General features: G+C 38.7%; 1 protein-coding gene across 2 annotated transcripts in view; it reads right to left on the bottom strand.

Moving 5' to 3' along the window:
- The window catches only part of LOC146002326 (uncharacterized), a 220921-nt gene extending 203170 nt beyond the window's left edge, over positions 1–17751 (bottom strand). Inside the window, exons 1-3 of one of the 2 annotated variants that reach the window (XM_083140047.1) lie at positions 17126–17751; positions 14448–14706; positions 8032–11302 (exon numbers count right to left, since the gene is read on the bottom strand). In XM_083140047.1, the coding sequence (XP_082996173.1) occupies positions 9817–11302; positions 14448–14706; positions 17126–17303 (1923 nt within the window). In that variant the 5' untranslated portion in view covers positions 17304–17751 and the 3' untranslated portion in view covers positions 8032–9816. Of the gene's footprint in view, positions 1–8031; positions 11303–14447; positions 14707–17125 lie in introns of those variants that run through there. The other variant, XM_083140046.1, reaches the window with a different exon arrangement.
- Between the last annotated feature and the right edge of the window lie 5127 nt (positions 17752–22878).

Below are 22878 nucleotides of genomic sequence, written 5' to 3' on the forward strand. Positions count from 1 at the left end.
TAATTGTTTGTCTGTTCCCCAGTAACATGTATGTGGATTTTTTGGGATTTAATATCAGTGCATTGGAATCACATCAGGTAGAATTCTTTTTAATTCATCGTTGAGGACCATAACATCACGTCTAACTGTAATTGGCGTGGTAGGTGTGTGTCATCAGCATAGAAATGATATGTACATGTTTGTATTGCTCTCCTAAGTCTGCTGTGTATAAAGTAAACAGTAGTGGCCCCAATATTGATCCCTGAGGCACCCCAGTTTTTATTGGCACAGATTTTGAAAATGATAGTGGAGTGCCAGGCATTTGTACTTTCTGGTGTCTGTCTGTAAGATACGAGTTGAACCACTTGATTGCTAATGGGCTGAAGTTATAATATCTGAGTTTAGCTAAAAGTAGATTATGCCGTACACTATCGAAGGCTTTGCTGAGGTCTAAGAGGACTAGTATGACTGCACTCCGTTCATCCATGAAATCAAGGAAGTCATCTACTACTCTTGTGAGTGCAGTGGCTGTACTATGTTTACTGCGAAAACCTGACTGTAATTCTGGTAATATATTGTTCGCATCAACAAATTTGGTGAGTTGCTGACTCACTACTTTTTCAATAATTTTGGAGACAACAGGCAGCAAGCTTATTGGTCTAAGGTCATCAAGACTTTGAATATTCTTCTTCTTTGCTAGTGGGATTACGTGGGCTTCCTTCCATATGGAGGGAAATTCTCCAGTGCAGATAGAGAAATTGATGATTTGTGTTAGTGCAGGCAGTACAAAGGGAAGCGATAACTTTAACATTTTAACTGTGATTTTATCAGCTCCAGCTGCATTTGAGTGTATACTAAGTATTGCCTTATATATGTCAAGTTCTGTTATTGTTTTAATTGTGAAACATAAATCTGTGGTATTCTCATTCTTGTCTGTCATGAAGTAATTGTACTGTTTTTGGATAAGAGTTTCAGAAAAATTGAAGTTCTGTGTTACGCTAACAAAATGGTTGTTTATAACATCTGCATCCCTAAGATTAGATGGAAGGGCATCAATATTATTTGTAGTTTTATCAACAATACCTAAATCTTTTAATTTTTGCCAGGTACCACGTGTGTTTATATGGAATGGGAAATATGTTGTCTTTTCCTGCCTTGTAATTGACGTTGTGAAGTTACGGAGATCCTTGTATTGTAGCCAGTCGTGTGGGTTATTTGTTCTTTTAAATTTACGTAAGGCATTATCCCTAAGTTTCATTACTAGTTTTACATTATCTGTGATCCATGGACTATATTTTTTACCTACCCTTGCCGTTTTAGTAGGTGCATGAATTTCAAAGATGCTGATGATTTTTGAATTAAAATAGTTTATTTTGTCTTCAATATCATGGATAGGTTTCAGCAATTCCCAATCTACGGCTTTCATATCATTTTCAAATTTATCACTATCAAAATGAGAAAAGTCACGATATGTAACATATTTCATCTGCTTTATGGGCTTCTCACAAACCAACGATACATATGTGAGACAGTGGTCAGAGGTACCTATAGGGTTTTCAACATTCGACCCGTGAACAAGCTCAGTATTATCTATTGCTATGAAGTCTAAGAGTGTCCTACTATTTGCTGCGATTCGAGTGGGTTTGTCGATTATTTGAGTCAGGCCAAATGTGTTAAAAATTGCTTTTAAATACATAGTGTCCGATTCGTGTTTTAAGAAGTCACAGTTTGCGTCACCCAGCAGCAAGAGGGTGTCTACACAAGGGTATAGCTCAGAGAGTAGATTTTCTACAATGGAGAGTTTTGTGTATGCTATGTTTGGTGCTCTTCAAACCAATACAATCAAATACGAAGCAAATGCCATTTCAAAGAAAGATCTAAGAATATTATGAAACAATATTAATTCGAAAATTTAAATTCTGCTGTTTGAATCAAGTTCTAATACGCACATCTATTCTTTCACTATTATTATTTACCATATTACTGATATATTCAACATCACTGCCATTGTCCAAGTCACTATAACCTACAATGCGAAAGTTCAGTTCTGTTTTCATGTAAATGGCAATGCCCCCTCCGGTTTTATGCATCCGATCATTTTTCACGATCTGATACCCTGATAGGTTGATAGATGCCATTGGCGTGTAGGCATCAGTCCAGGTTTCAGAGATTGCGACAATATCAAAATCATGCAGTAATGTAACACACTGTAGTTCATCAATTTTTGGTACAAGAGACCGCACATTACAATGAGCAACGCTAAAATTACCACTTGGCTGCTTTAGACACTCTAGATTTGTCGTTTTACCTTTTAGATTGAGGAAGCATTTGCTTTCTTTTGTAGTTTTTCTCTCACTTTTGTTACAACTTACCATAAAAAATCTTCATTCCATTTTTGGGGCACACGCTTTACCCTTTCTGAGGATCTTAATGTACGTGGTGTATTTATCTTTGAACTCTGAATTTTTTCTACATCTCTACCACCATTAACACCATTGCATGCATTTGGCACTTTATGATATATTTCCATATAATGATCATCACCACTGCCTGCATCTGGCATTTCTTGAAACATTTCTCTATCACTATCACCACCGTTGCATGTAATTAGCACTGTGTTGTATTCCACGTTCACTGTAGAGGTGGTTGTTTCCAAGGGAGAGGGATGGTAGAACAGTCTGTATAATCTACATTAACTATATCCATGATCCTTTGACAAATGCGACTTTTTCCTCTTCTGTTAAAATGCAAGCCGTGCTACGTGTGGAGTGCCCTGTCCATTGAGTTTAGATCCAAAAGTTTGATATTTTTCAAGGCTTTACATACTTTCTCTCATTTTCGGTTTACTTTGGTAATTTCTGAATTTACACACGAGCTTTTCATTAAGTCATGGCGGTGGGGAATATTTGCAATGATTATGTTAGTGTGATTTAGACTTCGTAAAGTATTTAACAGATTTGGGATGATGGCATCTGCGTTGTTTCTTGAGACGTCATTAGTTCCCAACATAATGCAGCGAAACCCGCGAGAGAAAGCACAAACTTCAAGAAAGCCTATTCGGCAGAACCACAGTTCTCTCTGCGGTCCGCGCGCATTATATACAGAAGGCGCAGAAAAAGAGAGCATTGGATGAAGGCCTTTTTTCCCCCTTCGCGACCATAATTTTGCAGCTTAAAGTTATTTCCCTACTTATTCTGTTTTACGCCCCCCCCAGAAAACAGCTATATGCACTATCCACCTTTACAATTGCAGCCCCCCTGAAAATTCTGCCTACGCCAGTGCCTCTATGAGGAACAAATGTGGCAAAAGAAAAAGAAATGCCTGTAAATTGAGGCGGACAACCTCGAAAACAAGCAAACTCACCTGTGCTGAGCAAATGTGCTTCAAAACTTTATTTACGATGTTTTAGAAACTCCAAATAAGATTTCAAATGTTATATAAATGCATAGTTGTTTTTTTTATCCCTTGGGCGAGAGGAGTCTTAAGAAATTTTGAGACGAAACAGGGGGTGCCACAGGGGGGGATAATGACACGGACCGCGCCATAAACAAATTGAGGGCGGGATTTGTCCTTAAAATAATATACAATGCAACATGTACATAAATTCCAAAATATACAGGATGTCGAGTGACAGTTTTGCAACAGGTATGTATTTATATTAATATCGTCGGAATGGGCAGTGCTACTGAAAAAAAATGTACAAGAGAGTATGCATTTCTCCCTATGTTGCAAGTGGGAGCTGTTTTTTAAATTTGATTTACATTCTGTGAAAAATATAATGAAGTTTTTATTGAATCCCATGTATTCATTATGGACAAACAACTTCAAGTTACGGCCAATGAAGTGGAAGTTTAGACTTTTCCCAACACAAACGAAATCTTCAATGTGTCCTCTTTCCTTTCATGTGTTTTTCTACGCCATCGGATGGATGGAGATGGAAACTGGTTCTCTTGCCCTTAACATATAGATAAAGATTTGAATAAGAAGTGATTTATCAGATTTCAAAGTATTTCAATTAGACTTCAAAAGTAGCAATGAGTTTCCACTTCACGTACCTCCTCACCATGGGCGTCTGGAGGGTGGGGGGGAGCAAGTCCTTCAACCCCCCACCTGGATATTGCCGTCGTTCATTTCAAATCACATAAATGCAGATTTTTTTTTCTTTTTATTAATAACACAAATAAAGTTCAGTTAGTTAGCATTCGAACAGAAGAACCAAAGTAAAAACTGCGTAAGGTATTAAAAAATTAATTTAATATACAGAAATCACCATTATGTCTTCATATTCTACAATTTAGTGCAACAAATAATTATTCCACAGTTTACAAAATTTCAAAGATTAAAGTGTTATGTGAGATGTCACACAACATAAACTTTGACTTTCTTGATCGAGATGTTACAGGTATAACATGTGAAGAAAATAAAATGCTACATAATCACTCCGAATAGAACAGCCTCCTCTCCCAAATTATGACAAGCGAAGGGAGGCCAGATCCCTCGCCCCCAGCTACTTACGCCCATGGTCAAAAGAGCAACAAATACTAGACGCTAACTTACTGGGCTTGTTTGTGAATTCAACCAGAACATCATCTTCTGCATACTTCTCGAAACGTATATTATTGTAGTAACAGAGTACAATGAGACTCGCTGAAACGGTTGACACATACAAATAACCTCTTTTCATTTTGCACAACTAACAGAGATATCGTACATTCTTTTCAAAAGAAACTTCTTATCCATAACGGGTTTTCACCGTTTAACATATTCTCAAAAGGATTATCTTATCGCACCGACACCTGGCGCCTCTGTGACCAACTCTTGGGCGATAGTGGCACGAAATCACTGCACCCGTTTCTGTGTTGGAGTAAACTCAAACCTGCGTGTTAATTTACATCTATTTCTTGGGCTCATTTTTTCTCATTGCAGAATCATGGAAATTTGTATTATTATTATTAGAGACCGGATTTTAAAGGGAAAAATTTTCCTCAAAAAAGGGGGAAAAAGGACTATTTTTTTTGCACTCCACAAAAAATAATATTTTAAATGAAAGCGCAATATACCGGGTGGCCAGAATTAAAGTTACCCAACTCAGAGCCCTCTGTAGCCTGTTTGAGGCATCGTAGAACTCTGAAATTTGGTGATCCACTATGCAGACCATGGGGAAGAGGATGGCGATAAAAATAGTTCAATTTTCCGCCACAAGGTTGAAATGTGGCGCTGTACTTCTTCCATGATGGGTTGTAATAATGATGTAAACTGCTCCAATTGGTTATGGATTTGCCTTTACCTTGCAATCTTGCAATAAACGAGAGATTATTTTCTCGCAACTTCCAGCCACTAACAAATGTCTTTCTAATTAATAACTCAGCTAAATCACTTAACGTGATTATTTGTGCAACCCATCATGGAAGTACAGCGCCACATTTCAACCTGGTGGCGGAATTTTTTTATCGCTATTCTCTTCCCCATGGTCTGCATAGTGGATTCACCAAATTTCAGAGTTCTACGATGCCTCAAACAGGCTACAGAGGGCTCTGAGTTGTGTAACTTTAATTCTGGCCATTTGGTATACTATTCATATATAAAAACAGATATATTGAATTTCGAATTAATGTATTCCTTTTTATATGTCAATGATATAGGCCTATATATTGCGCTTCATTTAAAATAATATTTTTCTTAGTGGAGTGCAAAAAAGACTTTAGTTCTTTTTCATTTCTTTTTTTTTAAGGTAAAGTACAGCGAATAATCTTACAATCCGTTTCTCTGAAATCTTCCTTGTAACAGCTTACTGCATTCCATTGCTTGCTTCCACTTGTACTTGGCTTCGCCATTTCACTCATACGCAATACTGTCGTCACCGTCACACAGTTAAGTTAAAACTATTCTAAAAAACTTCGCAATAAAAGTCTAAATCTAGCAGAGAAGTACACTTTCAACCCAACAGGCGTGCCGCTTACAGTGCATTTGTTGCTGCGTAAGCCCAGATCGCATTGTTTTCGCTGCAAAGTACTCACAACACTCATGGAGGAAAAGTGAAGGTAGAAGGCGCTTCTTCTTCATTTCCTCTAAACTGCACCAAATAGAAATTGTTGAATGTTTCGTTCAGGGAAGAAACAGTCGTACAAAATATTTGATACCTTGTCAATAAAGGGGCCAGTGATGTGCTTCTACGCGTAAACAACGATAGTCTACATTCTACACGTAGACTTATTTATTCACATAGATTACGTAATCTATGTAAACAACATGGGGAAAGGTGATAACTTAGCAAAGGGCGCCGTGGAACTAAAAGAAAATTATAGTACGTATCAGTTGCTGATGTGTGAGGAGAACTTTTCATACTCTTTCTTCCGAATTCGAACAATTTCTCACCTAGGAAGAAACCTAATATAGGAAATATTCTAGTGTTTTATGGGGAAAAGACCACTCTTGCCTCACGACTGCCATCTGTTGTTGTTTTTTGCATACTATTTATCTTCCTCCATAGTTGATAATAGAAGAGAAATTTTGTTGTAAATAGAATTCTTTTCATTTCGTTAGGAACCAATATAGTTGAATATGTCACCTTCCCTTCATGAAACCCTTGCAAATTAATTTTAATGCACTTTAGATTGTCTACGTAGTCTATGTAAACTACAATGTAATCTATGCGTAGATTACGTGTAGACAACGCATGTAGACGTAAACTTATAGTCTACGGCACATCACTGAAAGGGACCAAGGAAGATGTTTTTTTTTTAAAAAAAAAAACTGGGGGGAAGGGATGTAGGCTGAAAAACTAGTCAATGAAGGGACCAGAAAGGATTTTTTTAAAAAGGGAATGTGGGCTGAAAAAGGGAAAGAAAGGGAAGTCAAAACCACGTAATCTTATTGGTGGAAGATACAACACTGTTGATATTTATTCCATGATCCGTGTTGAAAAATAAAAAATGACTTCCTTTAAAATTCGGTCTCTAATTATTATTATTATTATTATTATTATTGCTATTATTTCTGTTATTAGCATTGCTATTGTTATTTTAATTATTAAGATTATTACTTTACAGATCATAAAATATAAATTGATTTGAAAATACTTTGGCATTGTATACAAGTTCCCACTTGAGTCTACTATTTAGATAGAAACTGGATTCGCCTTCCTTCCTTTCCATAAACATCTATCACTTTGTTGACGAACAGTTCTTTGTCGTTTTGTACTTTTTCACAATGCACAGATATCAATCAGAATCAGAGACCACTTAATCTACTGTACCATACCATACCTCTGATCTACGTTTTTACGTGCCGAAGGGCGTAAAATAATAATGATAATAATAATAGTTGCTGTAACTTACAGCTTTGTAAGTAAGTTTACTGTTACAGAAAACATTTTTTTGTAATACAATATCACTACAATTTCAACATTCGAGTTACATTAACTCTTTCAAGGCACCCTGTCCCCCCACTCCTGTCGCCCTTGACCTTTCCATTCATTTCGATTAGACCAGGTGGTTTCAAACTTGTAGCTGTCGTAGTTCCCCTCAGCTCCCAAAATCTGCCCGCGCCTTCCCTCAATAATAATATATATACATGTGATGTGACCATGAAACATCAACACACAATCTATTAATGTGTTTATTTACTATTGGTACAGTGGGATCCATGAGTATTACCGTGCAAATTGTCCATCGCCATGTTCGTGCACTTTATTTGACCCTATAAGAGCTTCAAGAATTAAAAGAAATCTCAAAACAAGCTGTTGACAACTTCTGCACCAGCATACATAAAAACCAATCGCTTAAACACACACAGGATGTAAGATAAAAATTCATGAAAATAGTCATGGACAATTTCGACAGTAATACTCACGGATCCCAGTGTACAACTCGTATAAGTAATGACAATATAATGTGTGTGATTAATGCAGGTGGTATGCAATTTTTAAATGTTTAAAAGCTGGTATCAATTCATTGAACGATACGATATTCATTAGATACAAAGGATAAATATAGCCAGTAAGAAAAGTTGGATAATAAATATTAAAAACAGGCATACAGCAATGTTTGAATTTGTTGAATTAGTTGTAGTCCTGTTTACTCTACGAAAGCAATCACCGGTGCATTCATCTTAATCTTCTCTTACAAAAAAGCAACTTCCTTTTATAGGCTTCCACCGTGTCTGATAGTTGCAGGATTCCATTGTACGTACCTTGTAGAGAGTAGAGATATATTCAGTTTGTGGAAACTATCAGAAAAGTATGCCATTTTCTGTACAAATGCACTAACAATTAGGTTTTCAGCATTATTTTCTTGTACAAGGTTCAGTACCAATTCAGTTTCTGTCTCAGTTCAAAAACATGGGAGATGAGATTACCTATGGGGACAACCAACGTGAGTTGAAGTAATAGAGAAAAAGAAATTGATATTTTTACATCATCACATTTTAAAGTACTCGCACCTTACCAGGAAGGCGCACCTTATAGTTTGGATACCACTGGACATAAATTATGATATTGTTCAGAGCATTCTCACCTGCTATACATTTGAGATGTGCAATTTTGTTGGTTCTGGATCGATCGAGATTGACTTCTCCAGTTTTACAACATAAAAAAAATCCTCTGTAATTCCTGATATGCATACAAAGGAGAGTCAAAAGAAAACCTTAATTTGCGTTTGATTCTTATCTAGTAGATTTCTGTAAGTACAGTTGCACAAGTTTGCTGCATCTTAGCACATACCTATTGCTGATCTACATATGAAGGGCCAGGGGGAAAAACGATGAATGTCGATTTTTTGCCCATTTTGAGATCGCAACGCCATCTGATAGTTCAGAAGCTGTACTATAAGAATGAGAACGGCCTTGGTTGGGAAACGATGAGAAGTGCCTGAAAAACACATTATTATTTTGGCATATATTAACGTACTTATGAAAAGAAATACTTTGTTCTTCATTTCCTGGCAAATCGTCTCGAATGAACATTCATCGTTTTTCCCCCTGGCCCTTCATATATGTTCAACTTTGAGTTAGTTATACCTGAAGAAGAATAAGTCTTTGGGGTCCACGTGCAGTCACTTAAGAGACACTGCGAAGGCCTTTCCACACATCTGCTTCCGAACTGAGGCCATTGTCGAACTTTCTCCTCCATTAGTAAACTAGTTGCTGTGGTAAGAATGCACAGATATTGAGCTTTCATTTGCAGAGAAATTTCTGTAAGTTTTAGGCTGACAGATGGCAAGAAACCACTCCTCTTCACTGTATAGGAGGCGCCATCTTTAAAATAATAAAAATAGCATTTTGAAGCTCACTTGATTAGTGTTGCAACATTGAGGTCGTTTTGTAAATAACAGTTGATACCTCATGTAAATTTGAGCTGCATACAATTTTTAATGGACTTTTAAAATGTTCAGTTGACTCTTGTACAATATAGAATATACAACTCTTGTAATATAATTGACATTGACTGACGGACAGTACTGGAGGACTAAGGTAGAATTTTCCAGCTTTCTTGATCAGCTCAAATTGGACAAGTCGTGCTAGAAAATTGCTTTTAATAAGATCGGAAATTAACTCATACTTGTGGGGTTAGAGGTTACTAGGTCAAGAGTTTGGTCACTGCGTAATAAGGCAAGGTACTTTCGTGCATTGACACTGGACACTCGTGGGAGCCTTCAGTGGATCTGACCTATTACAAAGATTTTCCATAAACTACGGACCCACACCAGGCAAATATAAGTAAGCATGTGTTGAGAACGAATTATGAATTCCTGGAGTAACTGCAGGAACAAATGCAACGTCCCTTCCTACCTCTGAAATAAACTCACATGAACAAGATCATCAAGTGAACTTAATGAACTTTTAAACACAATAGCAAAACAGTTTCATTATGTAATCATCAACGCACCAACTTTGGTTCGAATACTCGTTGATCCTGCTTATGCTACCAACCAATGACAGGGTTTTGTTCTCACCACGTCTAGCCATCGCTTCAAACATTGCACGTCCGGGTGTGGATGTGAACTGCACCACGTATACTACGATGTCCTTATCTTCCTTCCGTAACAGTTGCGCTCTAGAAGACAAAACACCTTCCAATCCAAACCTAGCGCATCTAGAGATGCCTTTTGTCTTTCTATTGAGAACATCTAAAGACATTAAAGCTATATTTTCAGCATCTGCACGACTCGTGTTCACTGTTAACTTTACACATGCGCACCACTCCTCGTCGATCCCTGCATCGTCACAGGTTCGATCCTTGGGAACTGCCTTAAACAAGCTGTGACACTTTGGACACGAAGATGGCGTCTTAGTTCTCTGAGGTCCATCCTTCACATCCCACCTGAGGATATCCTTCAATGTTTCATGGATATCGTAAGGAGATATCAAGGTCTCTGTGTTGTTGAGAAGTGACGTCATAATTTGTGGGTAATTGACACGAATATTAGGAGGAATCCACACGAACAGAAACGGAACTCTATTTTCCATCCACCCAACAATGGTCTCCCTTATCTTGCCCCACCTCATCCCATGGTCACTCAAGAAGATAATGATGGTATTGTTCACAATCCCCGATTGGAATATGTCTTGGAAGAAATTGTTGTAATATTTGTCTGCTCTTCCGAGGTCGTTCATATCTTGATGACTCAGAGTGGAAGACCAGCTCAAAACAAAATACTTCGAGGACTGGTAGAGATGCAAGAAGTCCCTGGTGTAGTTCATCACTATTCCAACAGTCGGTGAAGGGCCATAACAGACATGCATGTTATTTCTGGTGGTCTTGTGTAAGTATTTTTCACCTGCGAGTAATAATGTCCTCAGATAGTGGTCTGTTGGTTGTTTCCTAAAACCTCGTTTTCTATAATTAAAGACTGATATACTTGGTTCATCTTCTGCGTACATAGTCACGTATCCCTTCTCACTGAAGTTTTTCCATAAGAAAGGACAATTGTCAAACGTGAATTTGTCTCCATGCCAACACGACTTCTTGATGGTTTGTTGTGATAGTCCGGTCAATAAGGGTAGAAAGTTGGGCAACGTGTTGTCTCCGACCTTGTTGTATGCCACGAACTCCACAGCTCCTTCCCTCAACAGGGTGTTCTTTGTGAGCGGCATCTGGCGGTGGAAGTTCAAGCGAGACGCCGAGTCCACGCCCACCATCAGGACGCTGGGTGAATGACTGCCTGATTCTTTGCCCTCTCCCACAGGTTCACTAACTTTGGACTGTTTTTCCGTGAGGATATAATGGAAGTTTTTGTATACTGTTGTGTTGCCATAAGTACACGTCACAAGAATAAACTCTGCATTAACTTGAACCCATTCTTGAAATTTTCGGCATTTGTCTTCTCTGAAACATACAAACATATTATTAGACTTAGAATATATTTTTAGTGGGAATTTTGTACATAGTGTAAATAATAACATAAACTCACAAGATTTTACAAGACCCTTTAGGAACCAGAGAGACATTTCGTTTGTGATATTTGAACTTCTCAATAGTCTAGTCCTTTTTTTACTTACTGATTATCGCGAGTCCTGTTTACCTATATTGTACAACCGACAGGGGAAAGCGTCGCCGTAAAAGCAGTTTTTGCGATAATACAGGATGGGGCAGAGCAACTTGCTTATTTGAATTTCGCGCCCTGAAGCGATGGTTGCTCCGAGGAGTGTGGGGGTTGGCACATCCGAGAGGGCGGGGCGGCGTAAAGTTGTAGCTCCGCTTGGTTTAGTTAGCAGCATGGAGTGGACGAAGGTGGAGCGCGCGTTAGGTGTCGAGGCATACTTTTCTAACGGTCGCTCAATCATCGCCACGCAACGTGCATTCCGTACACATTTCAATATTGCGCCCCGTGGTCGTGTTTCTGGCCGGCAGTCGATTGTTTCATGGGTAAACAATTTCAGGGAAACTGGTGATGTGAAGAAAAAAACTTGGGCTTCCACGAACAGCAAGGTCACCCCAAGACACTGACATGGTAAGGCGTTATGTTTTGTGATCCCCTCAGCGCTCTGCCCGCAAACATGCAGCTGCTGTTGGGTTGTCTGCTCGTTCTGTGAGGCGAATACTTCATGAAGAACTAAACTTTCATCCCAACAAATTGGCTGTGGTGCAGGAACTTAAGCCAAGCGATTTTGTTGCTCGCGAAAATGCATGTGAGGCGCTTCTTGGCATGCCTCACGACAAACTCGTTTTCTTCAGTGATGAGGCTCACTTCCATCTTTTGGGATCTGTAAATAAGCAGAACATGCGCTATTGGAGCCCTGATAACCCCAGACAACTTCATCAGCGTCCCCTACATTGACAACGTGTAACTGCTTGGTGTGCACTATCGCGAGTTGGAATAATTGGTCCATGGTTTTGTGAAGAAAACGAACGGGCAGTTTCGGTGACTTCTGACCGTTATGTCCACATGATTCAGGAGTTTTTTCCTGCCAACACTCAACGAGATGGATGTGGGAGATATATGGTTCCAGCAGGACGGTGCTACGGCACACACAGCGCGTGTGTCAATGACTGCTTTCCGGCAACACTTCGCAGGACGCCTCATCTCCTTGAGGGGCGATCTACGCTGGCCAGCACGGTCGCCTAATTAGTCCCCTGCGACTATTTTCTATGGGGCTATCTAAAATCACTTGTTTACAACGATCGTCCTAGGACCCTGGATTACCTGAAGAATCACATTCGTCAAGCTGTCGCCAACATACCCGTCGATATGCTGGAAAGAGTTGAACGAAACTTCCGAGTTCGATTAACGCAGTGTATCGAGAATAATGGACGACATCTGCCTGATATCATCTTTTAAGTTGTGTAAACATAAAATTTAATTCTTGTACTTGATGCTGTTCAAAGAATTAAATATATATCTGCATTACTTTTTTTGTAATTGAATTTCTAAATAAGCAAGTTGCTCTGTCCCTCCCTATATTACTTTGCAGACTTTAATGGATAATATGGACCTGCACCAGTGTTACGAGTGTACTCCGAGGTTTCATTGCTTAATACTGAATACTGCCGAAAGGGAGCGTTGTAAAAAAACCATACATCCTGTACAGGACAGAAGGCATAAGAGGCATGTCACTTGTAGAGTGACAAGCGCACGATGTGTACAAGCAATGAAGTCGTTGGTGGATCGTAACAATACTTTCGCAATTATGTCGCCGTGTTTACTGAGACTTTTTAGCTTCTAAAGGGTGTTCCATACAGGACGCCGAATTTAAATCGAGTGCTATTGTTTTGTTTCGAGATTGGCAGATCTGTTCTTACCAATGTTGGTATCTGTTGTCATGCCGATTAATGTAGCCTCAATTGTTTTGACGTTGTTTTGTTGTGGTTACGATATGGAACTCCATGAAAAATTTCCGCAACGAGTGATCTCTTTGCACGGTGACCAGGAATGGCTGGAAGGACATGTGATCTTACACCCTGTGATTTCTTCTTATGGGGGTTTGTGAAATCACAGGTGGACTCCAACAAACCACGAACCCTTTTGGAACTGCAAGCGGAAATCATACGGGTGATTGGAGGCACCGAGACAGACATCTGCGAGAGGGTTTTCAATAATTTTGTGGAGCGGATAAATGCTTGAAGACTCAGTAGCGGTGAACATATGCCTGACATTGTGTTTCATACGTAAATGGAAGATGTTACTGCTTATATATGTATATGTGAAATATAACTATTTTCAAGGTATTTTCCCTATTTTTATTTAATTTTCTAATTTGGCGTCCTATATGGAACACCCGATATTATCGTGTAGTTTTCACCGTTTCAGTTTGCACCATCACTTCTGATACGCCTTGTGTATTAAGCGTCTTGTACTTTTATTATGTGTGTGTGTGGGCATTCCCCATGGCGCAGTGGTAGCGTCGTCGCTTTGTAATCAAGGGGTACCGGGTTCGATACCCGGTGGAGGCACATAGTGGTTCGGATCCTACTTTAAACTGTAGGTCTAGTCCCGATTAGCCTTACTGTGCATAAAGTGGACTTAAAACACCAATCAATCAATTAATCTTATTATGTGAATTGTGGGATTTTGTTTTGATATTTTGTTCTCTTTGTAGTCATGAATATGTGATATCCTCCGCCGATGAGAATGTGTTTAATATGTGTACTGTATATTCTTAACTCATCAGCACATATAAAGTTTTTATAGGTTATAAAATCTCAAGACTAAGTAAATATGGGTGTCCTCGAGGTGGGCTGAAGTGGAATGGATGCATCTGAGGGGTAATGTAATGTGCATACTGGGCTGGACTGTAGTGCAGTAGGTCCGAGAAAAGGAAAGGAATGATCTATCCAATCATTTCCCTTAGGTCCATCTCAACGTTATTCCTCCACCTTCGTCTTGGCCTTCCTCCAGGTCTATTACCAACAGGTTTCCCAACAAGAATCCTGTAAGCTCTTCTTTCCTTTCCCATTCGTGCCACATGGAGTACCCACCTAAATCTTCTTAAAATAAAAAAAAATACAAATGCGATTATTATTATTATTGTACCTGATTTGATTGTCCCACTTGATATCCTTGTTGGTCTTGTAAACAGGAGGTCTGTAAAGTTTGCTCCAGCAACAACGAAGCACTTCTGGATCGCTGACGTTGTAGTCAGGGAACAAGGTGCTGTCGATGAACAGAATGGTACCGTTCATGTACGTTAAAGGATCTGGCTTTGGGCATTGGAGTTCTCTTCCAGTCTTCACCAAGTGCTTGATGGACTCATCCATGGGGTCGAACTGCATTATGTGGCAGCCCGTCTTCTCTGGAATAAACATGGAATTTTAATTAAATTAGAAGTACCGCAATGTTCTTGATAAACATTAACGAAGGACTTACAAGCCAAAGCAAAAAGACCAGTTTAATCAATACCAGTGGCGTACCAGTGTATTTGCAGATCTCTACCGTGAGAAGTTTGTTATATTCCAGTGATGCGTGGGATGTTTGCAACAGTCCTGCAGTCTGTCTTAGTTATATACATGAATAGCGGGCCCCGAAGGCCTTCCGAATTGAGTGGAATCCAACGTATGTCTAAGGAACACAGTAAATGCGTGACTTCTCCTCAAATATTAATATCTGGGGGCGATGGCGCAGTGGTATCGTCGTCGCCTTGTGATCAAGGGGTCCCGGGTTCGATACCCGGTGGAGGCACATAATGGTTCGGATCCAACTTTAAACTGTAGGTCCAGTCCCGATTAGCCATACTGTGCATAAAGTGGACTTAAAACACTAATTCTATCAATCAATCAATAATAGGTATCTGGGGGGATATGAAGCTTTTAGACGGCCCTTTATTTCTGCAGGCATGCAGTACTAGTCACTTTGCTGCATGGTATAGGCTATACGGATATATAGTCTATGGGCAAAGTGGCCAAAATCAAGAATTCGGTATAATTTGGGGGTACTAATTTTTCTTTATGTCACAGTTATATTGGTGTGAAAGAATACCAAAAAACCATGATTGCCATCTCAAAGTGGTAGTTAATAGAAATGGCGGCCAATCAAAGATGGCGGCTGTTGACATTGAATAAACGATCATATCTCTGAAACTAATGGTCAGATTTCAAGGATTTTTTTTTCAAATGAAAGCCTAAGCTATGCTCTATATTTAATGTTATCTTAGGTTTTTCTATAGGAGCAACCGTTATGTAGTTGATCATGGATTAGTAAAAACAAATCTTATTTTTTACAATTAATTTTATATTTATCATTAATTTGTTGCTTGTTGTTGTTGTTGTGGTAGTACTAACTAGCCATTAATTTTGTTTTAATGTTACCGATGTTCATGGAAGAATGTTATTGATTGATTGAAATTAAAATTTTGGATGCGTCAGCACTCAGGCTATTTGTAAGCGTCACATTATACGGGATTAAGCCCCTTACAACGCACAAAAAATCACCAAGCGTGCCTCTAAAATCTCCTTATCCAGAGTATAAACCGAGGCTGTATTGGGGCACTCAGCACATAATGAGCAAAACACAGGACAACACACAACCATACAAAAGTAGCATCCCTGATGGCTTAATGTTACATCGTCGCCTTGTAATCAAGGGGCTCCGGGTTCGATACCCTGTGGAGGCACATAGTGGTTCGGGTCCCGCTTTAAACTGAAGGTCTACTTCGAATTAGCCTATCTGTGCATAAAGGACTTTAAAACAAAAACTCAAATCAAACAACCCTACAAAGGATTATGCTGGCAGTCGTCAGAGCCACGTTGATCTACAAGACAGCAGTTGCCGAGGTGAAATACGTGGAAATGAGGTTAACATTTGGGAGTGTTCAGAAGAACAGCATAACATACGTGCGTATTCTTTATTAGTTATTACAGTCGAAATATCTGCTTTCAAGAAAGTAGAAATCTGTAATAACAGTAGACGGTCCAGAGACATGGACGTCCGCAGGATTTTTTCCAGGGAGGGGCAAGGAAGGTATTTTTTCCAGGGTGGGGGCAACATGGCATATTTTCCCCAATAATAGTGTTCATCCCTCAAAAAACATTGCTTAAATTTATATTTTATCATGTTCGTACAATAATTAACATACATTATTATGGCTGAAATTAAATTATATGTGTGAAATATGTAATTTTTGGTTGACTTTCGTTTTCCAGGGGGGGGGGCACGGCACCCCCTTGCCTCCCCTTCCGGACGCCCATGTCCAGAGAAATATATCATATGTAGGGGACGTGCACCCACCAAAAGACATAGACAGTTTTGTATACAATGCTGCCGTGAGCAGAATGTTTGATTGAGAAAAAAGAATGCATGATATATCGGATGAAAAATTGCATGGTATGTGTTGAGCCAATTTTACAAATATCAAGTCCTTAAGAAGATTAGAAGCAGATGCTTCATCCTACCACTTGTTTTCTCGAAGTCCTTGCTCATCAAAGCATGATGAGGAACGCTTGAAACGGACACTCACAGATGAATACATCCTATACATCAAGAATTGTGCAGGGCAGTGAACAAAATGGTGTTCATTTCAACCTCGTACATACAGAACAGCTCACTGCACCGACCACTTTTGGCACTCCATACATCGAAATGGACCCCAACTGACAATGCTCATCGTCTGATAGCACATGCATGTGTCATCGCCTCTTACTGACAGTTTTGCCACTTTTAAATTTACAACCAACGTATTTTCATATAACGGAAACGAAAGTATCATATCTACTTACTTGGAGATTTTAATTGTAGAAAAATGCCTCTTGTCAATTTGAAAGTCTGTTGGTGAGCGAAGTAAATTAAATAAAGCACAAATAATCCACAGAGAATCCCGTAGAAACAATAATGACGTCCCTTGCTCTCGGTCATTGTTGAATTGTACTGTTTCTTTCCGATTGCGACTTTCTTCATGTTCAGAAGTACAAATTCCACCTACAAAAATAACATTGTGTCTAGTTCACTTTTCATCTTGTGAAGTGAAAGATGTCTAACTGTCGTTGGTGCACACTGAAATGTTTTCTATCGTATATTATTGTGTGACATTGTTGCTGGCTATTAACAGTTCGTCTTTTCTGCTTGATATAAAGTACTGCTTTCATACACTGAAGCTATTAATATTGCCAAAGTAACTGATAATGATGTAAAATTTGACTTAACTGTTTCTCGTTTGTCTTCACTGGGACAAGTTGCGCGAATGTGTACAAGGGCAACTCGTTTTGAAAAGAGTTCGTGCAGAAGTCATGAATATGCGTACTAAACGATCTGGTTTTGTCCCGTTTTGCTTCTTGTGCAGTTTTCTACCTCGTATCACAACCTGAACGTGGTAAAGAAGCACGTTATTTGCTAATGTAAGTGGGTGAAATTGACGTACAAGTGAAATCGTGTGTCAGTGAGCAAGCAGGCATGAAAAAAGAGAAAAGAATAGACGTGTACAGAGCATAGCATCGTTGCCAAGTCATATTATGCCATTTGGACGTGATGGTAACTTGTAACAAAGCCCTCTACGTGCGCTTCAGATCATAAATAGACGATTATGCTTTGGTCGAAGCAGACGTTGCGACATTTTTCCAACGTCTGGTTAGGAAGAGAGGGGATATGGGCGTGGGCGTGGGAAGGGCTGGTCATACGGGTTTCTGGAAATTGAAGTAGTTTATTTTTATTGTTATTAACAAAAATGAACTTCCTTTAGTTAGTATTCGACCAGAATAACCAAAACAAAAGCACCATTACATCGAAAAATAGTGTAAAATACCAAAATTACATTACATTTTCATATTCTGTAATTTAATGCAAATAATAAATATTTAATACAGTGCGTTCGTTTTGTCTCTGGGCTGAGATAGCGCGTGACTGCAGACGGCGCGGCATGACGCGAATGCCGGCATTTTAGACCCGTGATGCCGCGCTTATTTTTACGCACATAAAAATAGTGTTGCCATATGTACTATTAATCCACAGAACAATAATATCGCTGCCTTCCAAAAATCACATTAAATTTGTCCGTGCTGATGGCATAGGATCTAGGAGGCAAAGTTTACTAGCATTCCCATTGTATTGTTGATTGCTTTTTCTTGAGCTATTTTACCATAGGTCTTCTCTATCCTTAATTTTGCTTTGCAGAGCCTAACTCCCGATGAGCCAGTTAGAAGAGTGAAGAAGATGTGTTTCAGAAGATGAAGATGAATGAATTTGAAGTTGAATTTGTAACATATGAGTTTCAAGTGATATGAAGTGGCTTATATGAATGCCTATTTTAGGATATACTTACCTTTTTTTTTTTAAAAAAAAAAAGAACATGACTTTGTTGAGAATTATTGGATATTTTGATTTTGTACAGCACAGGGAATGTGTATATAGCAGACACACATGCAATGAGCTTTTTACAATGAGATTATTATTTTGCATAGGTATACATTTTGCATGATTGTACGCAAAACATAATGTAAGTCCTGTATTTGATAAAAAGTAAAAGAACATACAGTTTTCTTAACTTTTTTCTTTTCTTGCAGAATTAGTATTAGCATTACATGTAGAAAAAATGGTAATGTATATTTTTTAAAAGTGTTTGCTTAGCTGCTACATGACGCTATTTTAATGGTGTATCTCTTGACTGAGAATTTCTAGATTTCCATAAGTTTTTGATAGAATTGCACTTAATTTCAGTGTGAATTTTTGCAATAAAATGTTGATGGATTTCTTGTCAAGACCGATCCTGTAGAACAGATGAAAAAGATCTTCAAAGTTATTCCAGTTTTATATTATTACTACCTGATTACCCGGCGTTGCCCAGGAATGTATTTATCCCGATCTTCTATTAGGAAAATAATGAATTCTAACTATAGTGTAAAATGTAACTAATTTCATTTACAGGTATTTAAAAGTATAAGTAAAGTATTCAAATTATGAAGTAAAATCTTCTACAAATTCACTATAATATTAATTTAACTCAAAACCTGATTATAAACAACATTTTTAGTTTCACCTCCAGGAGCAAGAATAAATAAATTCTTTGGTTAAACCACCCTTGAGCAAGTAACATAAAATTGTCCGTTGGAGAAACATGGCAATCTTAAATCCACTCCACAGTACTTAATAGACAAATAGACTCTTATTTTTTAGGGTTATTGAACACGCACTGAAATTACAGATAAATTGTACTGCACGCTAAGGCGAACAGAACTGTACCGATAAGTAAGAACATTTACGCCTGCAATGTGAGTTTCAAACAGTGCGAGCGCTTCCGAGTGTCGGGACCTTGAATCGGCTGTCAGTTAGTAGCGTCGTTGTAAAACTGAGTAAATTTCACCCAATTCGCGGTCATACGTTTCAGTTTGGTTCCAACATGTTATTGTTTTCTCGTTTCAATCAATTGTGTGATTTAAGTCAAATGTTCAAAATTAAAATTATATTTATCAATGAAATATATTACAAATTACATGCTTTGAAACAATGAACATTCGAACTTAAGTAATTTTTCTTCTGGGCACTTTTTACCCAGCGTGCGTCCTTACGTTATGGCAGAAAACGCTCTTTTTACCATCTTTTCATTCTAATTTTTTCTCAACTTTATCTTCGCGTAATGAAATAAAAATGTTCGAACTTAATAAACAATTGAAATTCGGACTTCAGAAGCAATTTCTCATCTGGGTATTTTTTTACCCATCGCGCGTCCTGCCGGGTTAACAATGGCCAGAAAACAACTTGCAAACAACAAATATGTCAATCAAAATTTCATGAAAAGATGGTGGGAATGTGTGAATGCAGTTGGCCTTCACTTTGAACAACTCTTATAACACAGGTTAGTACTCGCTTTGCAATATAAATATAATTGTCTACATGCTAAAGATATGTGCAGAAATAAGCGAGACGTTACGGGACGAAAATCCGGCATCTGCGCCATGTCACGCGCTATCTCGGCCCAGAGACAAAATGAACGCACTGTAGTACCTTGTGTTGATCGAACATTTTTTGTTTGCTGGGATGCAACAATTGCATTACTTTCCACGACATTTATTCTAGGGTTGAGACGATACCACTTTGAACCAATATGACCGCCGATACCTGAAAATTGTAATAATTAAAAGTTGTTCTAAATATAGATTAATATAAGTGTCGAGGTATTCTACTGTAATTATATTAATCAATTTACAAAGATATTTACTTTAAAATATTCATTAATCACAAAATTGATTTTAACAATAAGGGTTACTATACATCAATAAACCGTATTGCAAGGGAAACAAACTCTCTTCATGATCAAGTAGATGTGTTCAGATATAAGCTTCCAGACTTCCAAAGCCGGACCCTGTGGCCGAGTGATTAGCTCATCGCGCTGCAACGCTAGGGGTCCCGGGATCGAATCCCGCTCGGGCTTATATGTTTGTGTTCGTCCGAGTAAAGAGAAACTATGTGAATAAAGTGGCAATGTGTGGAAGTGTACGAATGTGTGAATGACGGGGGTTAATACCGAATAGGAGTATTCCTTTTAAAAAAAGAAAAAAAAGTGGTTAGCACATCGCGCGCGACGCTAAGGGTCCCGGGTTCGAATCCCGCTCGGGCTTGGTTATTTGTGAATGTCCATTCATCAATTTCATCACTCATCCCCATCTTCGCAAATTAACCAAGAGGCACAAAACGCGAGGTAAAATAAACTAGATCAATCAATCAATCAACCAGAGTTCAAAAAAACATGTAGCTACCAACTGGTAATAGGTAATTATTGTTTTTTACTGTCTTTTATTGTCTTTTTGTGCATTAATTTTTACTTTAAAATATGAATTATTTGTCTAAAATAGTGAACAGAACGTGTTTAAATAGAATGTGAAGCATGGATACACTAATTTGCACTGAAAATATTGCATTCAGAATATACTGTAATATACTTCGATATTCGTATCTATATCCATATCACATAGTGAATATATTACATATAACAATCATTAGTTGAATTCTCCTGTTAGAAAAATAATGATCATTTATTGTTATACTTGTGTGGTAAATTTCTATTTCTTTCATTTTTTGTACATACCAATAATTCTTTCCTTTCCTTTTATATAATGTGATTTTTTCGAATGAGCATATTCTATAAATACGGAGAAACTAGTACTCACTTTTATCCGCGAAGCTGTTTTTTCTGCTTTTTCGATTAATTTCAGTGGCCACTGCCACCATCCTCGTTGGAACTTGCTGCGCTGTTGCTTGGCGTGCGTCTTTTGTTCGTAGTTCTCTGGCTGCCGTTAGGTGCGCTGCTAGGTGCGCTGTGCATCTTGGTGCGTCGTCTGCTATTTCCGGGCGATAACTGCTGCAGTAGTGGAATCCAAGTATGGTGCGCTTGCCCGCTATCGATGTTTAGTTCGTGCGGGAAGTGCATTATGGCGTGCGTTTCCTTGATTTTGGTGTCTATGAGCGTGTGGGCAGTGTGTTTGACTCGAACCTTTTGAATTTTATGGCTATTGTATTTGATATGTCTAGCAAGACCAGTAGTGGGTTGGGCTTTTTTCGCATCTGCTAGGTGTTGTTGGATTCTTTCATTGACAGATCTGATGGACCTGCCGATGTAATGAGCCTTGCATTCACACTCTGCATCATATACACCTGGGCAATAGAATTGTGAAAAATGCAGTGAAAACTAGTGCCATACTTAGTGAACAAGACCACAAATTCCTCCTCAATCCCCACCCTTCACCTGCCATTGCCTATGGCATTCCTAAAACTCATAAACCTGGAATCCCCATGCGACTTATAATAGCTGGCTTCAATTACCCCACAGTTCACCTAACAAACTGGCTAAAAAACAAAATATCTCATTTCAACCACAAACTTACATACGTGTTCCGCAACAGTGCCGATGCTAAAAATCTGGTAACTTCAATAGTGCAAGCTGACAGTGCAAAATTAGCCAGCATTGATATAGTAGATATGTACAGTTCAATCCCCATAGACCTAGCACTGCGTTCGGTGGAAAGATGGCTGACAACCAACAGAATCCCGGCCCTAGAGGTACAAGAGATAACCAGACTATTGGAAGTTTGTCTAAAACACAATTACTTTCAGTTTGAAGATAAGTTCTACAACCAATCCGAGGGCCTTGCGATGGGCAACCCGCTATCAGCTCCTTTAGCCAACATCGTCATGCACCTGGCTGAAAAAGAGATACTCCATACTCCAGAACTACAACACATCCGATATGGAAGGTACGCGGACGACACAATAGTTGTATACAAAAAGGCAGAAGAACTCAACCTCCTAGTGAACAAACTAAATAGCATCCACCCCAGGCTCAACTTCACCGTAGAACATGAAAAACTTGGTAAAATCAACTTCCTGGACATCACCATCAGCCGTGCACTTAACAAATTCACAACCACCGTCTACAGAAAACCGGATGCAGGCAACCAGTACATACATGCTCTCTCTAGCCATCCCCCTAAGCAAAAAGCCAATGTGTGGCTAAACTTTTATCGAAGAGCCTTCTCCTACTGTGGCA

Source organism: Lepisma saccharinum, chromosome 18 (assembly GCF_977018435.1).
Source record: "Lepisma saccharinum chromosome 18, izLepSacc3.1, whole genome shotgun sequence".
Lineage (NCBI taxonomy): Eukaryota > Metazoa > Arthropoda > Insecta > Zygentoma > Lepismatidae > Lepisma > Lepisma saccharinum.